The sequence below is a fragment of the Hippocampus bargibanti genome, linkage group LG03 (assembly GCF_051943395.1).
Source record: "Hippocampus bargibanti isolate YZ-2025 linkage group LG03, ASM5194339v1, whole genome shotgun sequence".
Classification (NCBI taxonomy): Eukaryota; Metazoa; Chordata; class Actinopteri; order Syngnathiformes; family Syngnathidae; genus Hippocampus; species Hippocampus bargibanti.
This window is the reverse complement of record NC_142736.1, coordinates 5,408,092-5,435,296: the sequence shown is the minus strand read 5'-3', so window position 1 is coordinate 5,435,296 and position 27,205 is coordinate 5,408,092. Positions and strand designations below refer to the sequence as shown.

Below are 27,205 nucleotides of genomic sequence, written 5' to 3'. Positions count from 1 at the left end.
ACCGGTGCGTTCTTTATGAAGTCATTGTTAACCTTTTGGGGATTACGTCGTCATTGCGTTGAAAGAAATATACCGAAACACTCACTATAGAATAGTTATAAACCACAACTTCGGGAGGTTCATATTGTAATAAATGTTCGGTAAAAAAATAGCAACAGTTTTCCCCCCTTTCTGGATTCTGTTCTGCATCGCCGAATAATGACGTTGTAGTACAGAATTAGGCTTTTTTTGTAACGTGAACAAAGTGATCTCATTCGTTACCAGTCGGACGGGGGGTGTTGCTTTTTCACCGCGGAAATCAAGTTTGGGTCGTATTTAATATTTAAGTACGCGTTTAAAAACTATTCTGAATGAACTGGTCGCTTAATATAACGTGATTTTAAAAAAAAGAGTAAATCGGCCCAGGTTAAATGTTTGAACGCAAACCCATGCAGGGTTCCTAGTCATTATTGGTTTATTGCGTTAAATTGTTATAAAAGTACGACGAAATGTTTAGTTTGTGGCGGGGACTAGGACCAGGACGGGGGGTGGGGGTTATGCTCTTTCCTCAACGGCTACAAGTTTTTTATTTATTTATTTATTTATTTACTTATTCACCAATATATTTACTTATTCACCAATATATTTACTTACTTAACTATTTCTTTGTTTATGTATTTATATATATCTCTGTTATTTATTTTCAGGGCTACGTACCTTGCAAAGATTAAAATGTGTGTTGACAGATCAGTGTCTGTAATGTAATGTAATGGGCCGACGACTATTTATTATTATTATTATTATTATTATTATTATTATTATTATTATTATTATTATTATTATTATTATTACTAAACAAAATTCTTGCGAGCTATGGACAGGACAAGAAAGGAAATTTCGTTTTTAGAACGCGTCATAGAAGATGGCCGACGCGTTGCGCATGCGGACTGCCCAGCTTGAAGGCAGGGCTCGACGTATGGTGGTCTGCGCCACTCAATTATCCTGCCCGAATGAGTCCTGCGCGTAGTCCAGCCTCGACACAGACCGTCGCTTTGGGGTCACCCGGACTATGACGTCAAGGCTGGAATTGTGACCGGATTCAGATCTTCTGCGTGCATGCTGAAGCTAATCTGGCGAAACTAGCCAGCTAGCCGCTAAAACGGAGACGCGTTTTATCAGCTCCACGTCGCTCAGAAGAGATGCAGTGAGTGTGTAGTGCTGCAAAATGTCTGCGAGAAAGACAGAAGGACGCAAGACGGAATTTTGTGGCGCGGACGAGGACATCAAGCCACAACGTCACCTTGGCTACTTGGAACCTTGTCTTGTCTTCCACAGAGCAGGTATTTTTTTTCTCTAAACTTGTTTCTCTCAGTTGTTAGCAAACTACATCACAGAAAAGTCCTGAGAAGCAGAACGTTTTCAGATTGGCTTGTGACCGGCACATTAAGACACTGGCTTGTGCCGCCTTGTAGCTACTTTCCAACACAAACTAACCCACAAATTCTTCATCGTATTTCAACTTTCTTGTATGTTATGGAACAAAACCTGTCCCTGCAGACATCAAAGAAGAAGATTTTGAGCCCGAGCATCAGGATCGAGAACCCCCCCAAAGTCAAGTGGAGGAGGCACGAGAGAGCCCACATGTGAAAGAAGAAGAGCGGGAGGAGGAAATCAGCAAGTTTCCGTTGAAGAAAGAAGAAGCTGATGGAGAACAACAAGAAGGAGAATCCCACTTGGCTCCACTTTCCGAAGACGACGACGACGACGTCACCTCGTTGTCTTCTGACACGGAGGATGAGCAACAGTCCAAAGGTGATCTGACATGTCGTGCGGGCAACGGACGTCTAAAATGTCCCCAATGTGGCAAAACCTTTGCCAGTAAGTCAACGTTGAATAGACACACCAGGACACACACGGGGCAGAAACCTTTTGCCTGCTCAGTTTGTGGGAAACGATTTTGTCGGAAGACACATTTAACAAACCACATCAGAACACATACTGGGGAGAGACCTTTTCCCTGCTCAGTTTGTGGGAAACGATTTTGTCGGAAGACAAATTTAACAAACCACATCAGAACACATACTGGGGAGAGATCTTTTGCCTGCTCAATTTGCGGGAAACGGTTTTATGTCAAGAGAGATTTGGCGAGGCACACAATAAGACACAGTGGAGAAAAACGTTTTGCCTGTTCAGTTTGCGGTAAAGCATTCTATTTAAATCAAGACTTAACAAGCCACATCATGACTCACTCTGAGGAAAAGCCTTATGCCTGTTCAAGTTGTGATAAATATTTTCGTTCACAAGGTGACTTGAACAAACACACGAGAAGGCACACTGAGGAAAAATCATTCGCCTGTTTAATTTGCGGAACTCAATTCAGTCAAAAGTTGCATTTGAATGTGCACAGAAGAACGCACACTGAGGAAAAACCATTTGCCTGCTCAATTTGCGAAGCTCGATTCAGTCAAAAGTCGTATTTGGACAAGCACATAAGAACACACACTGGAGAAAAACCTTTTGCATGCTCTGTTTGTGGGAAAAGATTCATTGACAAATCAAATTTAGCACAGCACGCCATAAGACACACCGGAGAGAAAAAAAATGCCTGTTTATTTTGTGGCAAAGCATTCTATTTAAAAAGAGAGTTAAGAAGCCACAAAATGACTCACTCCGGGGAAAAGCCTTATGCCTGTTCAAGTTGTGATAAATGTTTTCGTTCACAAGGTGACTTGAACAAACACACGAGAACGCACACTGGGGAAAAACCCTTTGCCTGTTCTATTTGCGGAACTCGATTCAGACAGAAGGGGCAGTTGAACGTGCACAGAAGAACGCACACTGGAGAAAAACCTTTTACCTGCTCACTTTGTGGGACAGGTTTCACCCGAAAGGAAAGTTTGACAAAGCATAAAAGAAAACCATGTGGAGGTAAGCCTTCACCTTTTTCCATTTGTGCTCCAGTATTTGCTAGAGATGACTCTTCTTCCAAGGACTTCTGAGTATGTCAGAAGGCACAATTTGAAGAAAAAAATGTGCCTGCTTCATTTTGGGGGGGAAAAGATGAACTCAAATGATAAATACCTTTTGGAAAAAAATACTACAATACTAAATGGCAAAATTCCAAAATGAATTTCAAACATTTTTTTTCTTTATGACTTTTCGCCTCATTGTCGAAAGACTTTGCAAGTGAATGGTTCCCAAAGTATTCTTTACGAATCCCTTTTTTGTAGATTCTTTTCTTCTCTTTTTTAGTCAGGGGGGGGTTCTTTCTGAATTTTGGTTCAATAGATCTGAAATTGGTTAGGTTGAAAATGCTTTCAAGTGTTGTGATTTTGGTTGTGTCAAGCACGTTGAGTTGCCTCCTGTCTGCAAATGTGCAAGACGAATAAAGCTGCCTTGGCTCAAGAGATTTCTTTCCTTTCATGATGGAGCTTGTACATGACATTTGTGAAATGACCACTGAGGGTACCCATTGTTTTGAGTCAAAACATATCAGGAGAGCACTCACAAACTGTGGGTACCCTCAGTGGTCATTTAACAAATGTCAGAAAGAAACAATAGGGAATGAAACCAAAAATTCTGAAGATACAAAATGGAGAAGAGTAGCAGTACCTTACATTGCAGGAGTTTCTGAAAAACTACAAAGAGTCCTTTGGCAACACAAAATTCCTATTTATTTCAAACCGATAAACACTTTAGGGCAAAAAATTATTGCATCCAAAAGATAGGCTGCCAAATGAAAAGCAAAGTAATGTAGTCATATGCAAACATCATGGTCCAAGGAGATTCTTGTCTAACATCGTCTGTCAGCCTGTCCATCACCATAGCAAATAAGAAGTGGCTCAGAGCTGACCCCTGGTGGAGTCCCACCTCCACCTTGAATTCCTCAGTCATACTGACAGCACACCTCACAACTGTCTTACAGTCATGATATATGTCTTGCACCGCTCTGACATACTTTTCTGTCATTCCAGACTTCTTCATGCAATACCACAGCTCTTCTCTGGGCACCATGTCATACGCTTTCTCCAGATCTACAAAGCCATATCTTAAAGCAAACACTGCATCTGTCTTCCTCTTTTTTTAGCATGAAGCCATACTGCTGCTCACAAATGTTCACTTCTGCTCTTAGTCTTGTTTCAACTACTCTTTCCCAGAGTTTCATTGTATGGCTTATTAACTTTATTCCTCTGTAATTAGTACAACTCTGCACATCTCGTTTGTTCTTAAAAATGGGCATGAGTACACTTTGTCTACATTCTGCAGGCATCTGTTCACCATCTAAGATCTTGTTGAATAACCGAGTCAGGAACGCCACCGCCACCTCTCCGAGACACTTCCATACCTCGATTGGTAAATCATCAGGCCCTAGTGCCTTCACCCGCTTCATCCTCTTCAGCGCCCTCCTCAATTCATCCTCGCTAATGTTTGCTATGTCTGGGTCCACAACAATCATGTCTTCTAGTCTTCCTTCCTTCTCATTTTCCTCATTCATCAATTCTTCAAAGTACTCTTTCCATCTTGCCATCACACTATTGGCACGTGTTAATACATTGCCATCTCTATCCTTAATCACCCGAACCTGCTGCAAGTCCTTACCATCTTTGTCTCTCTGTCTCGCCAGCCTGTAAAGATCAGTCTCGTAGACCCGATAATCAGTCAGGACCATAGAAGTATCAGTGTAGCCTCAGGAAATGGTCCTCTGCTCCCCCCAACCTGAGAGCAGGGACCTATCGTAGCAGAGGTCGTCCACTGCCTCCTCTGGACAGTAGTGTGTATAGGCCAGAGCTACCGATTTATGATTTCTGAAACTTAACATGGATGAAATGATGACAATTCCCGTATAAAAGTTGTACGGCGTACATTATTTGAAATGATAAAATGGTAACACAAGCGGAAATGCAGATTACCGCTCATGCGCACGTTATGCTTTTATCAAACCGACCGTACGCAGCGATAAAAAATATATACATGTAACATCTGACTTACGACCAAGCTCCGTTCCGACCAAACGGTTGTAAGTCAAAATGGTCGTAAATTGAAATCCATTCAAAATGTTGAATAGAGACTCAGAGGCTAAATGACTCGCAAACTCCCCCCTCTGTTGCCATCACACAGTCGATTGCTGTGCGAGAGTGAGATGCTGGCTGGCTAGCTAAAATAGTCGTACACGTTGCCGGCCTGTTAGCGCGTTGCGGTGCCAGGCGTTGAACTAAAATTTAAAATATAGGATCTGGAGGTTGTGGTCGTAAGTATGGGTGGTCTTAAGTCGAGGTGGTCATAAGTCGGATGTCACCTGTATCCTGCATTCAATTGAGGATGACTTTTGCTGGTTTGCTGGGACAATCATAGCGATCTGCGGCAGCATTGTCGTTGGCTATCAGCATTTGAGACGAACTGAGGTTGAACCAAACTGGTCGTTGTAAAATCGGTTCACATTTTCCCTGTACGTCTGTGTAAGCTCTCAGTCGTACAGGAGTGGTCCATCGATGAAAAGGTTTCTTCCACCGTCATCTGTACTTCTTAGAAGGTTTCGGAGGTTTCGCTTCATATCCAAGAAACTTCATCAGAAAACGAAAGTCTTACTGGTAGTTTAGGCCCTATATATATCCCTACTGTCCAGACATGGCGGCGCCGGACTCTGCTATGATAGGTCCCTGCTCTCAGGTTGGGGGTAGCAGAGGACTACTCCCTGCCACTCCACTGATTGTTCCTATTGTTCTGACTAACGACTGGCCTGATTGCCCCACTTCCACCGGTATCACCTCATCAGTATTCCTAATCCTATTTTGCCCAAGTAGGCTGTTGTATGAACGATTTTCCCTGTATAAAAGTTCGAGTACGGCCTACATTATTTGAAATGCTAAAAATGAATAAAATAGGGAGAAGACGTTGACTTGTATGCAGGTTGAGTTAAGTCCTTTTTAATGTGGATTTTATTATTGCGACTAAACATCCTTTTCCGTATGTCTGTGTAAGCTCTCAGTCGTACAGGAGTGGTCCATCGATGAAAAGGTTTCTTCAGCCGTCATCTGTACTTCTATGAAGGTGTTGGACGTTTCGCTTCTTATCCAAGAAACTTCGTCAGCAAACTAAAGTCTTACTGGTAGTTTAGGCCATATATATATATATATATATATATATATATATATATATATATATATATATATATATATATATATATATATATATATATATATATATATATATATATATCTCCATCCCTACTGTCCAGACATGGCGGTGCCGGACTCTGCTATGATAGGTCCCTGCTCTCAAGTTGGGGGGAGCAGAGGACTACTCCTTGCAGCTGCTCCACAGATAGTTCCTGTCGTTCTGACTAACGACTGGCCTGATTGCCTCACTTCGACCGGTGTCACCTCATCAGTATTACTAATCCTATGTTTTAGGTGCATATGTACTGCCGATTGAGGCCCACTAGTATTATAATACTAGTGGGCCTCAAGTATGCAGTACACTAGTATTATAATACTAGTGGGCCTCAATCGGCAGTACATATGCACCTAAACGCTAGCAATCACTCATTTGACGACAATGTGGTTAAAATCTTAGCGAAAGAACATAGATGGTTTGAAAGGGGAGTCAAAGAAGTGATTTTCATAAAACAACTAAATCCTTCATTAAACCGATTTGGTGGGGTGAGGTTCAATTTTGATCGTTCATAAAATAGCCTGCTTAGGCAACATAGGATTAGTAATACTGATGAGGTGATACCGGTCGAAGTGGGGCAATCAGGCCAGTCGTTAGTCAGAACGACAGGAACTATTAGTGTAGCAGCTGCAAGAAGTAGCCCTCTGCTCCCCCCAACCTGAGAGCAGGGACCTATCATAGCAGAGTCCGGCACCGCCATGTCTGGACAGTAGAGAGATAATAGATATGGCCCAAAATACCAGTAAGACTTTAGTTCGCTGACGAAGTTTCTTGGATAAGAAGCGAAACGTCCGACACCTTCAAAGAAGTACAGATGACGGCTGAAGAATCATTTTCCATATCGCTTATTTTTGGGTCGTGGGGGGGGGGGTGATGGACCCTATCCCAGCTGTCTTCAGGCACGAGCCAATCGCAGGGCACAGAAATACAAACAACAATCACTCTCACACCGAGGGACAATTTGGAGTTTTCAATGTGACCTGCCATGCATTTTTTTTGGAATTTGGGAGGGAACCGCAGTACCCGGATAAAAGCCACACGGGCCGGGGATAACAAGACAACGAACCAGTCCCGAGCGGGACGCGAACACTGTGAAGCCGGCTTACGAAACCACTCGACTACCAGGCCGCTCTGAATTTAATACGACGATTTTCGAAACTTCATCGGGCAGCGATGACGGATTTTGACTTAATGGTGTTGCCGTAGCGACCGAAGATGGCCGACCCGGTGCGCATTCGCACTTCAAGTTGTGTTGGCTCGACACTCGATCGGCGGATTTTGTCACCGAGACGCGTTTCATGAAAACGTTCTTCTTTTCGTGTTCACCGGATTTCAGTGCTATCTTACTGGACTCCAATTGACGTAATTTGAGCTTCATACGCCGGGAAACTCGCCTTGGTGAACGTCGAAGGTCCTCTGGCGAAGTTTGCTTGCTAAAAAGAGGCACGTTTGGTCGGACACGTCGCTCGCAACACATCTCGTGAGTGTATTTTATTTGTGTGTCGCTGGAAATGTGTGAAACAAAGACGGCAGAGTACAAGGAGGAACTTTGTCCAACCACGGACGACGTGGAGCTCGGACGTCAACTATACAAGTTGGAACCTCGAGTCGTCTTAGTAAGAGCGGGTCGGTTCACTTCTTCATCTCCAACTCACTAATGCTTCATCTTATTTCAACTTTCTTGTGTGTTATGGAACAAAAATTGTGCCCCCACAGACCTCAAAGAAGAAGATTTGGAGCCTGAGCATCAGGATCGAGATCCCCCCAGAAGTCAAGAGGGGGAGGCACGACAGGGCCCTCACGTTAAAGAAGAAGAGTGGGAGGAGGAAATCAACAAGTTTACATTGACTGGAGTCAGTGTAAAGAAAGAAGAAGCTGAGGGAGAACAACTAGAAGGAGGATCTCACTTGGACGGCCTCTTGGCTCCACTTTCCGAAGACGACGCCGAAGTCACCTCGCATTCTTCTGACACGGAGGATGAGCAACAATTCAAAGGTGATCCGACATGTCGTTGGGGCAACGGACGTCCGAAATGTCCCCAAGATGGCAAAACCTTTGCCAGTAAGTCAAATTTGAAAAGGCACACCAGAACTCACACAGGGCAGAAACCCTTTGCCTGCTCAGTTTGTGGTAAAACGTTTATTCAGAAGATAAATTTAACAAACCACACCAGAACACATACTGGGGAGAGACCTTTTGCCTGCTCGGTTTGTGGAAAACGATTTTGTCGGAAGACACATTTAACAAACCACACCAGAACACATACTGGGGAGAGACCCTTTCCATGCTCGGTTTGTGGGAAACGATTTTATGTCAAGACAGTATTAGAAAGGCACACACAAACTCACACTGGGGAAAAACCCTTTGCCTGTTCAATTTGCGAAACTCGATTCAGTCGAAAGTCGCATTTGGATGTGCACAGAAGAACGCACACCGGAGAAAAACCTTTTTCATGCTCGGTTTGTGGGAAAAAATTCCTAGACAAATCAAATTTAGCAAAGCATGCCATAAGACACACCGGAGAAAAAACATTTGCCTGTTCTGTGTGCGATAAAGCATTCTATACAGATCATGAGTTGACAAGCCACAAATTGACTCACTCCGGGGAAAAGCCGTACGCCTGTTCAAGTTGTGACAAATGTTTTCGTTCACAACGTGACCTAAACGGACACACGAGAACGCACACTGGGGAAAAACCCTTTGCCTGTTCTATTTGTCAAACTCGCTTCAGACTGAAGGCGCAGTTGGACATGCACATAAAAGCGCACACTGGAGAAAAACCTTTTGCCTGCTCAGATTGTGGGAAAAGCTTCGCTCGAAAGCACACTTTGACAAGGCATAAAAGAGCACACTCTGGAGAGAAACCTTTTGCTTTTTCTGTTTGTGGTCCAACTTCTGCTCGAAGGGACTCTTCTTCCAAAGACACATGAAGACACACTTTGAAGAAAAAACATGTGCCTGCTTATTTTTTTGGGGGAAAAGAGGGACTCAAATGATAAATGCCTTTCAGAAAAAATACTAAAATCCTTAGTGGGGATTTCTAAAATGAATTTCAAACTTTGCATGTGAATGATTCCCAAAGTATTATTTCTGAATCTTTTTGCTGTACTTTCTTTTCATTTCTTCTGCGGTGGGAGGGGGGATTTCTTTCTGGATTTTGCTTCGATAGATTTGAAATTGGTTTGTTTGAAAATGGTTTCAAGCGTTGTGATTTTGGATGTGTCAAGCACGTTCAGTTGCGTACTTTCTGAAAATGTGCGAGACGAATAAAGCTGCCTTGGCTGAAGAGATTTTTTCTTTCATGATGGAGCTCGTAAATGGCGGGTCAAGTTCCCCAGACGGCCACAAAACTCGCTGTCATGACCTGAATTGGGACAAGTGGAGTCAAGTCCTCTTTAATGTAATTTTAAAGCCTCACTATTAAACAATACTGCGAACAATTATATTTTATTCGGGCACCGCGGATGTCTTTTGATTTTGTGGAGTCGCCGTAGCGACCAAAGATGGCCGACCCGCTGCGCACTTCAGGGTGTGGTACGGAAATCCATCCGCAGATGTTGTCACTGACACGCGTTTCATGAAAACGTTCTTCTTTTCATGTTCACCGGACATCTGTCACGTAGAACTAATGGGCCTCTGACAAGTGAACAAACATTGACAAACAATATTGGTATGTTTTCAATTTTCAGAGGCCTTCTATCCCAAACTAAAACATCAGCTCTGTATAAGACTGGTCTGGTTGGATAGATTAGCCCTATGATGGAGGGTTCTGATAACTCCTAGTTTGTGTTAGATGGGTGGTTAGAATCGAAAAGTAAGTATTGGTCAGTGTGCGTAGCCTTCCTAAAGACTTCTGTTTTTAGCGCTCTGTCCTCTTTTATAATTACTTTACAATCCAAGAAGGCGAGTTGGTTCTCTTTAATGTCCTCACAAGTAAATTTAATGTTGATGTCTACCGAGTTGAGGTGATCTGTGAAGGATTGAATTTCTTGTTTTTTAATTATGACAAAAGTATCGTCCACATATCTAAACCAGTGTCTAGGTTTTGTCCCAGGGAAGGATGGGAGGGCCTGTTTCTCCATCTCTTCCATGTCCAGATTAGCCACTATGGGTGAAATTTATGAGCCCATAGCACAGCCTAAATTGAAAATACGTAGTATTAAGGCAGATGTGATCCGGTTTAAGTTTGGTTCTTTCATGCAGAGAAACGCCCGCCAGCAGTCTCGTCCTTACCACTGTGACTGCTGCTGGGGTTGGGACAGACATAGAAATAGATAGGTTTAGAAGTGCCCAAAGGAGCCAATAGCATTGCGCCCCGCGGTCACCAGGTCGTGACGTCACTGATGACGTCACGAGTTGGAGCCTCTGACACAGTTCCGTACCATATGAATAATTTTTGCTCGTTTTTCGTCGATTTTCTTCCGGTATTCGATGAAATTCTAATACTTTGTGGCTAAATATGTTTTAGAAGACAACTACTTCACTCTCACGTCGTCTTTCGGCGCTATGTGAAGTCGGACAAGTCCAAAAACCTCAACTTTCAAGATCAGATATGCTTTGGATTATAATTTTTTTAATAATCCAAAACATACAATTGCAATTAAATACACCACTATTGATGTATATTTATTCAGAGTCTAAAAATGTTATGAATAATAGAAATGACAGCTCTTTAAGATAGAAAATTCAAATACATAGTATAATTATCTTTTGAGTATGATTGTAACCAATCTTCAAACGTGAAAAAAATAACATTCATAAAGAATGATCATACTTAATTGGTGATCGGAATTGGACTAAATCAGAAATTGTAGAGGATTAGGTAACACTGTGTATAGTCCAACACTTTTATATTAATAATTATTTTTCAATAATAATGCCAAATTTAAATTGTCCTCATCACTCATTTAAAATTTCCTTTTTTGGGGGCATTGTTAAACTAATTTTTCAGTTAATATACAACCACAGAAATTTGAACAAGATATTCCACTACTTTTACAGCAACATTGAGTGTGCAATTGTCACAGCCAGTAAAACAATGAAAGCTGGTTAATTAGTCAACCATATACAGTAAAGTCTCGTTATATCGATATTCAAGGGAGTCCGAAAAAATATCGATATAACCGGGACTATCGATATATCCGACCCTGTTTGCATATAGTTTTCTCCGTGCGTGCATAGAAATAGTATCGATATAACCGGGACTATCGATATATCCGATATCGATATAACGAGACTTTACTGTATATGATGACTTGAATGAGATGAAATTTTTTGAAACTTCTAAGCTCATTGACCTGCAAAAATTACACTGCGATTCAGTTTTGATCAAAGAAAACTCTTCATCAAGTCATCATTCTGTAGGCGAGTGATATGGTGTAAACGGACAGATAGGAAGATATTAGTGTTGGTTCTGAAGAGGTCTATGGTATGGTTCTCAATACCATCTCGGGTATGATCTCGTGTTCCAAATCGAAAAGGGCTAGATGGCCAACTGCAGCAACAACACGAGTGACAATCTTCTTCTCGGACAATGAAGTAGACAGCAACCTTAGATTTTCTGCCCGAAGAAAATGCTCTGCTGTAGTGATCACTTTTACAACACCTGGAGATGGGTACAAGAGTCCGCCCTCATCCCTTGCATCAATCAAAATCGTTGTTTAACGGTTGGCGCTTGGGTTTCGACTCACCAGTTGGTTCTTACAGTCAGAGCAAGAAATTTGCCTGTTCTAACTCTTTTAAATAAGTGTGACAGGTCTTCTTCGCCCTTTTTTCCCTTCTGTTGGCGTTCCGCAGATCTTTTTGGAGCTGTTCCCTGGACAACAGAAGCGCATCGTATCGGCGCTTCAACTTCCTCGGGCTCATGTCAGAGGGTATGCAGTAGGAGTGATCCTGTTCAAAAAATACCAAAAATCTTGATAATTTCGAACCAGAATCTTTCCAGATGAAGTTTTTGTTTAGAGAATTATAATGATTAATTAATGTAAGCTTACCTGTATCCCTGAATGGCTAGCTTGGGGAACCGGTGTGTCCATATCATCCAACTCAGTTTTTCCCTCACTTGATGAAATTGGTGGTTCGAAAGGCTCCATCGCGGCCCTGGCAGTCACTGTGGTGCGGGGTTTGACTTTTTTCTACAAAAGCATTATTCCCATTACGTTTTTCTACGTTTTTTTTTTTTCATTACACTGAGGTTACGTGTTTTGTTGATTGATCTGTCTCCTCCTTCAATATTTCACTGACCTGTAGGTGTACTGGTACATTGAAAATTGTTGGGATGGCATTGCAGTCTAGTATGGTCTTCACCTTCTCTGACCATCCACTCTTTTCTCGCTTAATACATGAAGGTTCAAAATGCTCTGAACACACCACTGCATGGACACTAGGTGGCCCATCCGCTCTCCGACAAGCTACTACCCACTTATCATACCGACCTTTCTGTTCCTTCGGGTTGGGAAATCTACAACGGATCAAAAAAGATGTAATTATTAGTATGTTGTATGAGCAGAGTCGGCTAACCTGGGGCGCGTTTCACAAAACTTTGCTATTTAGCAATATTGCTAAGCGTTAACAATATTGCTAAATGATGTTTAGTGAGACACGTTTTTAGCGTTAACAATGAACTTAGCAATATATTAGCAATATTGCTAAGTTAGCAATGTTTAGTGAAACGCACACCCCTGCAGTTCAAATTTAGTGTCGAATTAGTTACATGCTTGAGGAGGCAGAGCCAATTCAATTTCATACTAATGAAGAACAGCTAGAACGTACTTATACACGGTCGAAGATCGAAAACAGGACGAAAATTAGTCGCTAAAACATCGCAAAACGAATTATTTTTTTTTCTTTTTATAGAAATTTCATTTTCACTCACTTGAAGAACGAAATTGCTTTGTTTTTAAGCTTGTAGTTGAAGCATCCGTAAGCGAAACATTGCGGCCCCCAACTGTTGTTCCTTTTTACAGCATCCATACGTTAAATAGACCTAAATACGCTCAAAACTATCCTATTTCTATGCCAAACCACGCCACGTTACTATGGACGCTACAACTCGTGACGTCACTTCGGGGCTTGCAATCAACCTTGTCTCTACGCCACTTCTACTACCTATCTATTTTTCTTTGGGGACAGATGTAAAGAGAAAAGTCACGTCGTAAAATGCCAACGTTTCCTCAGGTTCCAATATAAGGTCTTTGATCGTCTCTACAAACCCTGTGGTGTTCTCTATGTGATATTCTGTGTTACCAACCAACGGGGCTAAATTAGTTTTTAATTATTTCGCTACAATGTCTTTTGGCTTAGTGGAGTCGCCGTATCGACCAAAGATGGCCGACCCGTTGCGCATGCGCACTTTAGGGTGTGGTTCCGCACCCGATCCGCAGATTTTGTCACCGACACGCATTTCAAGAAAACGTTCTTCTTTTCGTGTTCACCGGACACCAGTGCGATGTTACTGGACTCCAACTGACCTACTTTGAGCTTTATACGCCGGGAAACTTGGTGAACGCCGAAGCTCCTCTGGCGAAGTTTGCTTGCTAGCAAAGAGGCACGTTTGTTTAAGACACGTCATTCTGAACAGATCTCGTGAGTGTATTTTTTGTGTCGCTGGAAATGTGTGAAAGAAAGACGGCAGAGTACAAGGAGGAACTTTGTCCAACCATGGACGACGTGGAGCTCCAACGTCACCTTTGCAAGTTGGAACCTCGAGTCGTCTTCCCAAGAGCAGGTCGGTTCACTTCTAATTCACAAATCTTCTTTTCCTTTCGGGTTTTCCCTCCAAGGGGTCGCCACGGCGAATCAGTGTCCTCCATCTTCAGGGGTTTGATTTGCATTTTTGTTTTGGCCAAGCCTTCACGTCGGATGCCCTTCCTGACACAACCCCCTGTATTTGTCCGGGCTGAGGACCGGTACAAGAAAACACTGGCTTGTGTCCCCTTGTGGCTACAGAACAAGCAACTCGATGAATTTAATAAAGATGAAGATGCTCAGTAAAAGGCTCCCAAACACAAAATGGTCATGGGCACAGCAACATTCAAAAAAGTAAAAGTATACTGACCATTTGATGACAATGCTCTGATCTTAGCTTGAAATGGGCATCTGTTGAGTGTGCGTGTGTGAGGCAAAGACACGATTGAGGAAATTTCATGATTGATATCACCTGTGAAACGAGCTGATCATGTGATACCCAGAAATGGTGAAGCCCTTTTAAGAGCATACGCAGAATAAAATGTTTGTTGAGTTCCCAGACCAATGATTGACAGTGCTGTGCATCATTTCTCTCGTGAGTACTTTCAATCGCTACGAAAAGTTACCATTTTGGTTACTGTTAAAACGCTAAGACTACTGCCAGAATGACTAGCACAACAGGTTATGGGCCCAGTACCACAGGCCAAAGATGGTTTAGACTTTTGTTCGATGGCGATGAGAAAAACTACGAGCTCTGGGAGACGACGTTCCTGGCGCACATGGAATTGCGAGGCCTCAGAGACGTTATTTTGGGCGTCCCAAACATTGAGGAAGACAGCGAAGAAGCTCTCGCCAAAGACAAGGCTAAGAATGGAGAGGCCTATGCAGAGGTGGTGCAATGTCTGCACAATAAAAGCCTATCGCTGGTCATTAGAGACGCAAGACGTGACGGGAGAAGAGCACTGGAGATTCTCCGTGAGCATTATGCTGGAAAGGACAAACCACGGGTGGTGAGTTTGTATTGCGAACTTTCCTCACTCCGAAAAGGCAGCTATGAGACAGTCACCGACTACGTTATCCGAGCAGAGACTGTATTCACCTCATTAAGAATAGCAGAAAACTGTGAAATATGCACACACGGCAAGCTGACACAGAGCAGGAACAGACATGCAGATGCTAAAGCTGCAACTGCGCTACAGCTGGTGCACACAGACCTGTGCGGTCCTATTGAACCGACAGATAGAATTGGCTACAGGTACTCAATAGCATTCACTGATGACCACAGTGGGATGATTTTTCCATATTCAATTAAGGCGAAGGCTGACACGACAAAGGCTACAGAAAAAATCATAGCCGACGTAGCCCCATATGGAAAAATAAAATGCATCCGACCCGACAACGGCACAGAGTTCACTGGACAAGAGTTTCAATCTTTACTAAGAAAAAATGGGATAAGGCATGACACGAGTGCACCCTACTCGCCCCATCAGAATGGTACCGCCAAGAGAGGTTGGCGAACACTATTTGAGATGTAGAGATGCATGCTGTTGGAAAGTAACCTTCCCAAGCAACTATGGACATATGCTGACAATAACGGCTACAGCAGACACCTTACCTCACCCAACCTCTCTAACATGCAAATATTTGGATGTGAATGTTACGTGTATAAACAGGACAAAAAGAAGTTAGATTCCAAATGTGAGAAGGGGATTTTTGTAGGCTATGATAACTATAGTCCAGCCTATAATGTGTACTACCTAGACAAGGAAAGTCCTGAAACATAGACTGGTGAAATTTTTAATGAAAAACAACACGGATGGTCAAACTAAAACGGGTTATGACTTATCGGACGATATTCAGAGCTACAGTAAAGTACCCCTAAAGGAAATCAGAGTCAAGATCAACTTGAGAAAAGCAAAAAACCGAGTGCTGAAGAGACATTAGCAACAGGCAATATTCAGACAGAACGGGGAAGGAGGTTTCCTAAAAGACAAAAAAGGACTCCAGACTATTTAAAGGAGTACATATGTAAAACTAAGTGTGATGATGCTAAAGCCGAAAATATTGACTATTTCTACAAAGTAACATATGGTGTACCTAGGACTTTTAAAGAGGCTATCCAATCTGAAAAGCCAAAAATGTGGGCTACTGCAATGGAAGAGGAGATCGAATCCCTGAGAGAAAATGAGACTTTCACTCTGACCCCGCTACCGAAGGTAAACAAGCAGTGGAAGGTCGCTGGGTGTATACAGTGAAAGAACGAAATTAAAATACAGTAAAGTCTCGTTATATCGATATTGGATATATCGATAGTCCCGGTTATATCGATACTATTTCTATGCACGCACGGAGAAAATTACATGCAAACAGGGTCGGATATATCGATAGTCCCGGTTATATCGATATTTTTTCGGACTCCCTTGAATATCGATATAACGAGATTTTACTGTAGTATCGTAATAAGCAGTATTATCAATATAACCGTTATCGATATAACGAGACTTTACTGTATATGAGGACAATCAGGGGGCAATAGCTTTCTCCAAAAACCCAGTGTGTAGGCAAAGAAGTAAACACGTAGATATTAAATACAGTAAAGTCTCGTTATATCGATATTCAAGGGAGTCCGAAAAAATAACGATATAACCGGGACTATCGATATATCCGACCCTGTTTGCATGTAATTTTCTCCGTGCGTGCATAGAAATAGTATCGATATAACCGGGACTATCGATATACCCGATATCGATATAACGAGACTTTACTGTATTATTTTGTACGGTCTGCGCACACTGAGGGGGAAATATCGATAAAATATTGTCCGACAGAAAACATGGTTGCGGATGTTTTTACTAAGGCGGTGACAAAAGTGAAACCTGAAAGATTCAAGAGATATTTGTTTGGAGAAATGGGAATATTTTGAAGCTTGCAGAGTGTTGCAAATATGTAGGATATTTTTATTTTTACAACAATGTATTTCTTGTTTCAGTGTTTTTCTGTTTGTTTGCTGCATGAAATTGTGAACATGTCTTTGAGTGGGAGTGTTGAGTGTGCGTGTGTTAGGCGAAGACACGATTGAGGAAATTTCATGATTGATATCACCTGTAAAACGAGCTGATCATGTGATACCTGGAAATGGTGAAGCCTTTTTCAGAGCATGCGCAGAATAAAATGTTTGTCGAGTTCCCAGACCAATGATTGACAGTGCTGTGCATCATTTCTCTCCTGAGTACTTTCAATCGCTACGAAAAGTTACCATTTTGGTTACTGTTAAAACGCTAAGACTGCTGCCAGAATGACTAGCGCAACAGCATCTCTTTCCCTACAATACCTCACAAACAGAACTTCAAAGTCTTTATCACAGTGGTTCTAACCCTGTGGGGAATTCCCCACTAGTGGGAAATAGCGGGTTGGCTAAGTGGGGAATGACGTGCCATATCTTCAGTTGAACCAAATATTTATGCCCGAGTAGCTAATAAACAAGCGCAAAAGTCTCATTAAAAGTGTATTTTTGATTTATCATTGTTGTCGTGGGGAACTGGGACTTGGCCAATTGGAACGTAGGAAATTAAGGAAAAAAGGTTAAGAACTGCTGCTTTACCTGCTGGTGTACGTCAATATTCCCACTGTTTTTGAATGTGTCAAAGCCACCCGCCCACTGTAGTTACGTAGCAAGTTAGGTTCAAGAGCCTTAAATCATAAATGTGCACCTAAATATTCAGGATTGAGTATAATATAATAGCAACAATGCATGATAAGGTTTAAAAATGTAAAATAAGCACAGAAATCCAGTGAACGGGCAAAAACACATTTAAAAAGACAAAAGGGGCGTCAAAGAATATGTTCGAGGACTAACACCGTTGTTTAATACTTATCATCCAATTTAACGTTAATGGCGGAGAACGCCAACTCGGAAAATCAAACACAAAACAACATTACCAAATGCTTCAACTTATTTAAACTTTGTTGTGTCTTATGGCACAAAAATTGTGCCCCCGCAGACCTCGAAGAAGATTTAGGGTTCGAGCATCAGGATCGAGAACCCCCCCAAAGTCAAGAGGAGGAAGCAGGACAGAGCCTTCACGTGAAAGAAGAAGAGCGGGAGGAGGAAATCAGCCAGTTTCCGTTGACTGGCGTCAGTGTGAAGAAAGAAGAAGCAGATGGAGAACAAGGTGGATCCCACTTGGATGGCCTCTTAGCTCCGCTTTCCAAAGACGACGATGAAGTCACCTCGCATTCTTCTGACACGAAGGATGAGCAACAGTCCAAAGGTGATCTGACATGTCGTGCGGGCGTCGGACGTCTGAAATGTCCCCAATGTGTCAAAACTTTTACGAGTAAGTCACATTTGAAGAGGCACATCCAGACACACATGCGGCAGAAACCCTTTGCCTGCTCAGTTTGTGGGAAACAATTTTCTCGGAAGGAAAGTTTAACAAGCCACAACAGAGAACATACTGGGGAGAGACCTTTTTCCTGCTCAGTTTGCGGGAAACGATTTGGTTGGAAGTCAACTTTAACAAACCACATCAAAACACATACTGGAGAAAGACCTTTTGCCTGCTCAGTTTGTGGGAGAAGATTCTTTCACAAATCAGATTTAGCAAACCACATCAAAACACATACTGGGGAGAGACCCTTTGCCTGCTCAGTGTGCGGGAAACGATTTGGTTGGAAGACGGCTTTAACAAACCACATCAGAAGACATACTGGGGAAAGACCTTTTGCCTGCTCGGTTTGTGGGAAAAGATTCTTTCAGAAATCAGAATTGGCAAACCACATCAGAACACATACTGGGGAGAGACCGTTTGCCTGCTCAGTTTGTGGGAAACGATTTTCTCTGCGTTCAATTTTAACAAGCCACATCAGAACTCATACTGGGGTAAAACCTTTTGCCTGCTCAATTTGCGGGAAGGGGTTTTCTTCTAAGCCCGATTTAGCGAGGCACATAACATGGCACTCTGGAGAAAAACCCTTTTCCTGTTCAATTTGCGAAGCTCGATTCGGTCAAAAGTTGGATTTGAACAAGCACATAAGAACGCACACTGGAGAAAAACCTTTTTCCTGCTCAGTTTGTGGGAAAAGATTCCTTCGGAAATATAATTTAGCAAAGCATGCCATAAGACACACCGGAGAAAAAAAATTTGCCTGTTCAGTATGCGGTAAAGCATTCTATATCCGTTATGATTTAACAAGACACAAAATGATTCACTCCGGGGTAAAACCTTACGCCTGTTCAATTTGCGGAACTCGATTCAGACACAAGGGGCATTTGAATGTGCACAGAAGAATGCACACTGGAGAAAAACCCTTTGACTGCTCCATTTGTGGGAAAGGATTCATTGACAAATCAAATTTAGCAAAGCACGCCATAAGACACACTGGAGAAAAAAAAATTGCCTGTTCAGTGTGTGGTAAAGCATTCTATACAAAAAAAGAGTTAACACTCCACAAAATGACTCACTCCGGGGTAAAGCCTCATGCCTGTTCAAGTTGTGATAAATGTTTTCGTTCACAAGGTGAATTGAACAAACACACGAGAACGCACACTGAGGAAACATCCTTTTGTGCTCCAGCATTTACCAGAGACTCTTTTTCAAAGGAAAAAATGTAAGAATGCACAATTTGGGGAAAACGTATTTGCATGCTTAATTTTTGAGGAAAAGAAGAATTGAAATGATAAATGCCTTTTGGAAGAAACACAATCATCCATCCATTCATTTTCTACAGTGTTCAATCGGCCTAGCGTGCTAGTTTTTGCAATGTGGGAGGAAACCGGAGGACCCGGAGAAAACCCTCACGGGAGAACATGCAAAAGCCACACAGGGAGGACGGGGCCGGATTCAAACTTATGACTTCCACACTGTAAATTCGGCGCGCTATCCACTCAACTACAAAATCTGAATTCTAAATGTGGAATTCCAAAATGAATGAAAAATGTTTTTTGTTTCTGGATGATTTCCAAATCCCTTCGCTGTACGTTCTTTTCATCTTTTTATGGGTGGGGGTCATTGAATAAATATGACATTCAGCAGATGTTGACGAAATTAAAGTGTTATTAAAAACAGGGCTCTTTTGTCCACCTCTAAAATGGTACTTTTTCGATGCCAGGCAGTAAATGCATTTGTTAAGAATGTTATTGTTGAGTGTGCGTGAGTAAATGTGTGTGTGAGGCAAAGACACAATTGGGGAAATTTCATGATTGATCTCACCGGCGAGCTGATCATGTGATACTGATGATGAATTTGGATGTGCACAGAAGAACGCACACTGGGTAAAAACCTTTTTCCTGCTCAGTTTGTGGGAAAAGATTCATTCAAAAATCAGATTTCGCAAGGCACGCCATAAGACACACCAGAGAAAAAAAATTGTCTGTGCAGTTTGCGGTAAAGCATTTTATAGAGATCCAGAGTTAACAAGCCACAAAATGATTCACTCCGGAGAAAAGCCTTATGCCTGTTCAAGTTGTGATAAATGTTTTTTGACGAAAGAAGACTTAAACAAACACACGAGAACGCACACTGGAGAAAAACCCTTTGCCTGTCCAATTTGCGAAACTCGATTCAGTCGAAAGTTGCATTTGAATGTGCACAGAACGCACACTGGAGAAAAACCTTTTTCCTGCTCAGTTTGTGGGAAAAGATTCATTCAGAAATCACTTTTAGCAAAGCACGCCATGAGACACACCGGTGAAAAAAAATTGCCTGTTCAGTATGCGGTAAAGCAGGGGTCGGCCCCTATGGCTCTTTTGATGATTGCATATGGCTCGCCGATAAAACTAAATACATATTTTCGTTTTTTTCGCCTTTCATTTCCCGTTGGGGCTGCAGTTGGCGGAAAGCGCAATTTTGATTGGATGTCACTGAGCTAGGTTGGCCGAAAGCGCCATTTTGATTGGATGATAGTGGCCGTCATGTTGAAACAGGTAAACGCCCCTTTAAATGAGCCCAACTAGTGCACTTCAGCGTTAATGCACCGGAGCATTAGATGAGAGAAAATGTTCTGATTCTAATTTGCAATGATACAATACCATCGATGGATGAAACAGTCGAATGTCAGTGACATTTTAACAAGCCCCATGTTAACGTTAGCATCAACATACTTCTGCGAGAAGTAGATTGCAGATAGCAAGTGTGAAAGTTTATGAGCCGTGTGCAGGCTAGCTAGCAGTAACTTCGCCTCTGGACCGACAAATTGAATTTCATTCCGATCATTTGCCTGGATTTTTACCAATCATGAGGAACGGAAAACCATTCATGTTAACGGTGAGTACTATCACAAAGTTATTTTAAATAATACATTCTGATATTTTGTTGAAAAGTGGCCGCGCGTGTGTGTGTGTGTGTGTGTGTGTGTGTGTGTGTGTGTGTGTGTGTGTGTGTGTGTGTGTGTGTGTGTGTGTGTGTGTGTGTGTGTGTGTGTGTGTGTGTGTGTGTGTGTGTGTGTGTGTGTGTGTGTGTGTGTGCGTGTGGCTCTCACTGAAAAACATTTCTAAATATTTTACTTTTATGGCTCTCTTAGTCAAAAAGCTTCCCGACCCCTGCGGTAAAGCATTCTATACAGATCCAGAGTTAACAAGCCGCATAATGACTCACTCCGGGGAAAAGTCTTATGCCTGTTCAAGTTGTGACAAAGGTTTTCGTTCACAAGGTGACTTAAACACACGAGAACACACTTTGGAGAAAAAAACATGTGCCTGCCTAATGTTTTGGGGAAAAGAGGAACTTAAATGTCTTAACTTAAATATCTGTTTGTAGGGGCGGGCTTTTTCTTTCTGAATTTTGCTTCAGTAGATCTGAAATTGGTTTGCTTGATAATGCTTTCAATTGTTGTGGTTTTGATTGTGTCAAGCAAGTTGAGTTGCCTCCTGTCTGAAAATGTGCAAGACGAATAAAGCTGCTTTGACTCAAGAGTTTCTTTCGTTCATGATGTAGCTCGGACATGGCAGGTCAAGTCCCCCAGATTTTGTGGCCTCGATGGCCACAAAACTTGCTAAAATTTGGACAATTGGAGTCAAATTCTTTTTAATGTGGGATTTTAATCAAAAACGTGATTGTATCTATTCAACTATATTGCGAACAACTACAGTATCTTCATATTATTCTATGTATTGTAGTATTATCATATTACTGTATTTAGTAGTAGTATTGTCATGTTTGTTATTTTTTTCCCCCCATGATGGCGGCTCGTGAACACGCAGCGGCTCCTCTCTCCTGCCAAATTGGCGTTTTCGTGTTTATTATGTTTGTCAAAGTCATTATAAGTGCCTTGCACGCTGGGTCTGAGAGGACAGGAATTTCATCTGTGCTGTATGTCATGCATATTAGCATATTTGACAATAAAGCTGACTTTAACTTATTTTACTTTGGGCTTTTTGCCACAGCGAATCGCTGTCCTCCATCTTCAGAGGTTTGATTGGCATGTTTGTTTTGGCCAAGCTTTTATATCGGATGCCCTTCCTGACGCAACCCAGCACAAAAAGACACTGGCTTGTGTCCCCTTGTGGCTACAGAACAAGCAACTCGATGAATTTAATAAAGATGAAGATGCTCAGTAAAAGGCTCCCAAACACAAAATGGCCATTGGCACAGCAGCATTCAAAAAAGCTAAACTATACTCACCATTTAATGATAATGCTCTGTCTTACTGCCTCGGCGACCACCGAGGCTGCATTCCGCTTGGCTAATCGATACCTGTCAGCTGTCTCAGGAGTCCCACAGGCTATATAGGCCCGATAGGACTACTTCTTCAGCTTTACGGCATCCCTTACTACTGGTGTCCACCAGCGAGTACGGGGGTTGCCGCCTCAGCAAGGGAGGTACGGAACATGGTCCATTCGGACTCAATGTCCCCCACGTCCCCCGGGAAATGTGTATAGTTCTACCGGAGGTGGGAGTTGAAACTCCTTCTGACAGGGGATTCAGCCAGACGTTCCCAACAAACCCTCACAACCCGTTTGGGTCTTCCAGGTCGGACTGGCATCTTCACCAATGGAACCTACTCACCAATGGAACCTACTCACCACCAGGTGGTGATCAGTTGACAGCCCCTCTCTTCACTCGAGTGTCCAAAACATGAGGCCGCAAATCAGATGATACAGCGATAAAGTTAATCAGCGAACTGCGACCAAGGGTGTCCTGGTGCCACGTGCACATATGGTGACCCTTATGTTTGAATAAAGTGTTTGTTATAGACAATCCGTGTCGAGCACAAAAGTCCAATAACAAAACACCACTCCTGTTCTGATCGAGGGGGCCGTTCCTCCCAATTACACTGTCATTGCCCACATGAGCATTGAAATCGCCCAGCAGAACAAGGGAGTCCCCAGGGGGAGCGCTCTCCAGCACACCCCCTAAGGTCTCCAAAAAGGATGGGTACACTGAACTGCTGTTTGGTGTATATGCACAGACAACAGTCAGAACCCATCCCCCCACCCGAAGGCGGAGGGAAGCAACCCTTTCGTCTACCGGGGTGAATCCCAACGTACAGGCGGCGAGTCGGGGGGCAATAAGTATGCCAACACCTGCTCTACGCCTCTCACCGTGGGCAACTCCGGAGTGGAAGAGAGTCCAACCCCTTTCGAGAGGGCTGGTACCGCAACCCAGGCTGATGTGTGGAGGCAAGCCCAACTATGTCTAGTCGGAACTTTTCGACCTCGTGCACCAGCTCAGGCTCCTTCCCTGTAAGAGAGGTGACATTCCACGTCCCAAGAGCTAGCGTCTGCAGTCGAGGGTCGGACCGCCACGATCCTCGCCTTTGGCCGTTGCCCAGCTCACAATGCACCTCACCCCTCTGGCCCCTCCCATGGCTGATGGGCCCTTGAGAAGGGGGACCCACGTTTCCTCTTCGGGCTGAGCCCGACCGGGCCCCATGGGTGTAGGACCGGCCACCAGGCGCTCGCCAACGAGCCCCATCTCCAGGCCTGGCTCCAGAAAGGGGCCCCGGTGACCCGCGTCCGGGCAAGGGAAAACCAGATCCATTTTTCTTTCTCTTCATACGGGGTCTTCTGAGTCATACTTTGTCTGGTCCCTCACCCAGGACCTGTTTGCCATGGGTGACCCTACCAGGGGCGTAAAGCCCCAGACAACCTAGCTCCTAGGATCATTGGGACACACAAACCCCTTCACCACGGTAAGGTGACGACTCATGGAGAGGACAAATCATCCATCCATTCATTGTCTGCAATGTTCAGTCAGCCTGCCATGCATGTTTTTGAAAAGTGGGAGGAAACCGCAGGACCCGGAGAAAACGCACGCGGGCCCGGCGAGAACATGGAAACTCCAGACTGGGAGGCCTGGATTCGAACTCACGACCTCCGCACTGTGAAGTCGGCGCGCTAACCAGTCGCCCAAAAAATCTCAATTCTAAATGTGGAACGACAAAAGGAATGAAAAACATTTTCTGTTTCTGGATGATTTGCAAATCGCTTCGCTGTACATTCTTTTCATCTTTTTGTGTTTTGTTTGTCATCACTTTGATTAGATGAGATAGGTAGGTAGATAGATCAAATTGTTAGGAATAAATCATCTGTGAGTAACTTGCCAGCTTCTTTGGTGATCTCTCGCACAACAAACATGTTATAATAAAACAATTATAACGTTGCGAAATAAGGCAAATATTTAATTCCGTTCATAATATTTACAATTTTAAAATTAACTGTTAATGCTAATATTAGCTTGTAATATTCTAACTTAACAGTAGCTATCTATTTGCTATATAGCTGGCTATCTACCTACTAGCTATCTATTGGCTAGATGGCTAGCTTTCTATCTATTGGAGTTACTTCCGGGTTGAGTGAACGCTGGCCCGTGTGGCTGCTGCTGCTCACCCACAGAAAAACTTATCCTGTGACTGAAAAGTGACCTTGAGAGTTTTGAAATGTGCTTATATTGTTATTGTTGATGTTATTATTATATGTGTACAGAGAGCATCCACTAACTCACTTTCCCTGTGGTTACTCTGGTCTGATGATCAGCTGTCACTAATTTGCTTTTCATATGAATAATGCTATCATACCAACGAGTAAAAAATGTAATAATTTAATAATAATAACAGCATAATGTGATAACATTTGTCCACCTGTCTACCCCCCTGCCCCCTTCTCCTCACTGCTGCGTGTGTCTGTAATTCCCTCCTCTACCACGGATATCCACCAATCACGTGCGGCTTTAACTGAAGACTGGGGGCAGGGATTAGAGGACAAAAAAAGTCGGCTCCCATTTCCGGCTCCTTGTTAGGAACCTACTCTCTGCGTTCACTTCAGAGATCCGGCTCGAAGAACCGGCTCATTGGCGAACGACACATCACTACAAGGACCAGGACTTTCTATGAGCCCATAGAAGTCGGCTGTCGTGGCTTCGCGGGACGCTCCCTCTTTGGCTGCCTGGGAATCACAGGGCTGGCCAAGAAGAGGGTCATTCAGGCTGCTAGCGAAGCAGCAGAGAAAGCCACAAGCTGGTTGTGGCTCAAGAGGGCAGATCCGTGGGTTGCGACTGGGACAAAAGCCGAGACTTAATCCACCCCGGCCGGCTGGGTCGCTTGGATGAGGGTGTCTGATATTGCCAGACCCGAAACACCCAATGAATCCAGGATATAAAGAGTTTGACGTTTCTCTTTAATCGTAAGTAGGTTCGTTGTCATATCTCCCAGGCAAGAGATGGAGAAACAGGCCCTCACATCCTTCCCAGGGACAAAACCTAGACACTGGTTTAGATATGTGGACGATACTTTTGTCATAATTAAGAAACAAGAAATTCAATCCTTCACAGATCACCTCAACTCTGTGGACTTCAACATTAAATTTACTCGTGAGGACATTCAAGAGAACCAACTAGCCTTCTTGGATTGTAAAGTAATTTTAAAAGAGGACAGAGCGCTAAAAACAGAAGTCTTTAGGAAGGCTACGCAATTCTATCTGTCGGTTCCAATACTTACTTTTTGACTCTAACCACCCTTTACAACATAAACTAGGAGTTATCAGAACCCTCCAGCATAGGGCTAAACTAATACCAACTAGCACTGAAGGTAGAGAAAAGGAGTCAAAACATATCAGGAGAGCACTCACTAACTGTGGGTACCCTCAGTGGTCATTCAACAAATGTCAGAAAGAAAGAATAGCGAATGAAACCAATAATTCTCAAGATACAAAAAGGAGAGGAGTAGCAGTACTGTACATTGCAGGAGTTTCTGAAAAATTACAAAGAGTCCTTTGGCAACATAAAATTCCCACTTATTTCAAACCGATAAACACGTTAAGGCAAAAATTAGTGCATCCAAAAGATAGGCTACCAAATGAAAAACAAAGTAATGTAGTTTATTCCATACATTGTAAGAATGAAAATTGTAAAGAGCAGTACATTGGGGAGACTCAACAAATTCTCAAAAAAAGACTTTATCAACATCGCAGGGATAATATAAGTGGACCTCAATCGGCAGTACATTTGCACCTAAAAGCTAGCAACCACTCATTTGACGACAATGAGGTTAAAATCTTAGCGAAAGAACATAGATGGTTTGAAAGGGGGGTAAAAGAAGCGATTCTTATAAAACAACAAAATCCTTCATTAAACCGGTCTGGTGGGGTGAGGTTAAATTTGGATCGCTCATACAATAGCCTGCTTAGGCAAAACAGGTTAGGCAACTTTCGTAATGCTGATGAGGGTCGTTATGCTGATGAGGTGATACCGGTGGGAGTGGGGGTAATAGGCCAGTCGTTAGTCAGGAATGTAGGAACAATCAGTGGGGCCACAGGGAGGGGTCCTCTGCCCCCCCACCTGAGAGTAGGGACCTATCATAGCTGTGTCCGGCGCCACCAGGTCTGGACATTAGGGATATATAAATAGGGCCGATACGACCAGTCAGACTTTAGTTCGCTGACGAAGCCTCTTGGATAGGAGGCGAAACGTCCGAAACCTTCACTTTTGTACAGATGACGGCTGAAGAAACCTTCTCATCGATCTCCCAGGCAAGTGACACGTAGATGTATCCCAGGGCTTGAGCGTGGCGTGGAGTCGAGCAAGTCGTGCTGTGAAACTCCGTCCAATGATGAGCGGGTCTCTGCGAGCTGCGTGTCTGTCTGGGTCTGAGTCCGAGATGATTCTGCCCAGTGATTCCCCCCAATCTCTCTGTCCCACGCTGGCTACTTAATACCCTTGGCCTGCGTGGGAATGAGTCAGGCTCACTTGAAAGAAATCAAAGACATCAAAGGGTTGAAAGGCGCACTTGCGCGTGACGATACATCACTGATGATGTGTCCCATTGCATCAAGGAATCTCCTTGTATCCTTCAAGCGAGAAATGCTAAAAACGTATAAAATACGGGAAAACGTCTACGTTAACTTTTATGCAGGTGGAGTCAAGTTCTTTTTAAT

At 43.1% G+C, this 27,205-nt stretch overlaps 3 protein-coding genes and 1 long non-coding RNA gene across 4 annotated transcripts; 3 read left to right on the top strand and 1 right to left on the bottom strand.

Annotated features, from left to right (window-relative positions):
• The first annotated feature begins 913 nt into the window (after positions 1-913).
• Positions 914-3,386, top strand: LOC148900162 (uncharacterized). Its single transcript, XM_088991624.1, has 2 exons — positions 914-1,319; positions 1,537-3,386. Exons 1-2 carry the CDS (start codon positions 1,205-1,207, stop codon positions 2,976-2,978), a joined length of 1,557 nt encoding a protein of 518 aa, XP_088847750.1. The 5' UTR covers positions 914-1,204; the 3' UTR covers positions 2,979-3,386.
• A 3,637-nt stretch (positions 3,387-7,023) lies between these two features.
• Positions 7,024-9,436, top strand: LOC148900161 (uncharacterized). Its single transcript, XM_088991678.1, is given in 3 exon segments — positions 7,024-7,776; positions 7,867-8,927; positions 8,929-9,436. Coding segments are annotated over 3 exon segments (1,230 nt in total). The 5' UTR covers positions 7,024-7,661; the 3' UTR covers positions 8,983-9,436.
• A 2,712-nt stretch (positions 9,437-12,148) lies between these two features.
• LOC148900160 (uncharacterized) lies at positions 12,149-13,200 on the bottom strand. Its single transcript, XR_016114412.1, has 3 exons — positions 13,025-13,200; positions 12,394-12,610; positions 12,149-12,284 (listed from the first exon to the last, which is right to left on the bottom strand). It is a non-coding gene; the product is annotated as an uncharacterized LOC148900160 (long non-coding RNA).
• A 321-nt stretch (positions 13,201-13,521) lies between these two features.
• On the top strand, positions 13,522-20,257 carry LOC148900159 (uncharacterized). The gene is made up of 2 exons (XM_088991607.1): positions 13,522-13,876; positions 17,838-20,257. The coding sequence occupies exons 1-2, from the start codon at positions 13,762-13,764 to the stop codon at positions 19,448-19,450; spliced, it is 1,728 nt and encodes a 575-aa protein (XP_088847733.1). The 5' UTR covers positions 13,522-13,761; the 3' UTR covers positions 19,451-20,257.
• The last annotated feature ends 6,948 nt before the right edge of the window (positions 20,258-27,205 follow it).

Excerpts from the sequence above, each read along its gene's own strand:
- LOC148900162 (XM_088991624.1), top strand. The coding sequence starts at position 1,205 with ATGTCTGCGAGAAAGACAGAAGGACGCAAGACGGAATTTTGTGGCGCG. Across the intron at positions 1,320-1,536 it reads TCTTGTCTTCCACAGAGCAG|ACATCAAAGAAGAAGATTTT; the intron begins GTATTTTTTTTC and ends CTGTCCCTGCAG.
- LOC148900159 (XM_088991607.1), top strand. The coding sequence starts at position 13,762 with ATGTGTGAAAGAAAGACGGCAGAGTACAAGGAGGAACTTTGTCCAACC. Across the intron at positions 13,877-17,837 it reads AGTCGTCTTCCCAAGAGCAG|ACCTCGAAGAAGATTTAGGG; the intron begins GTCGGTTCACTT and ends GTGCCCCCGCAG.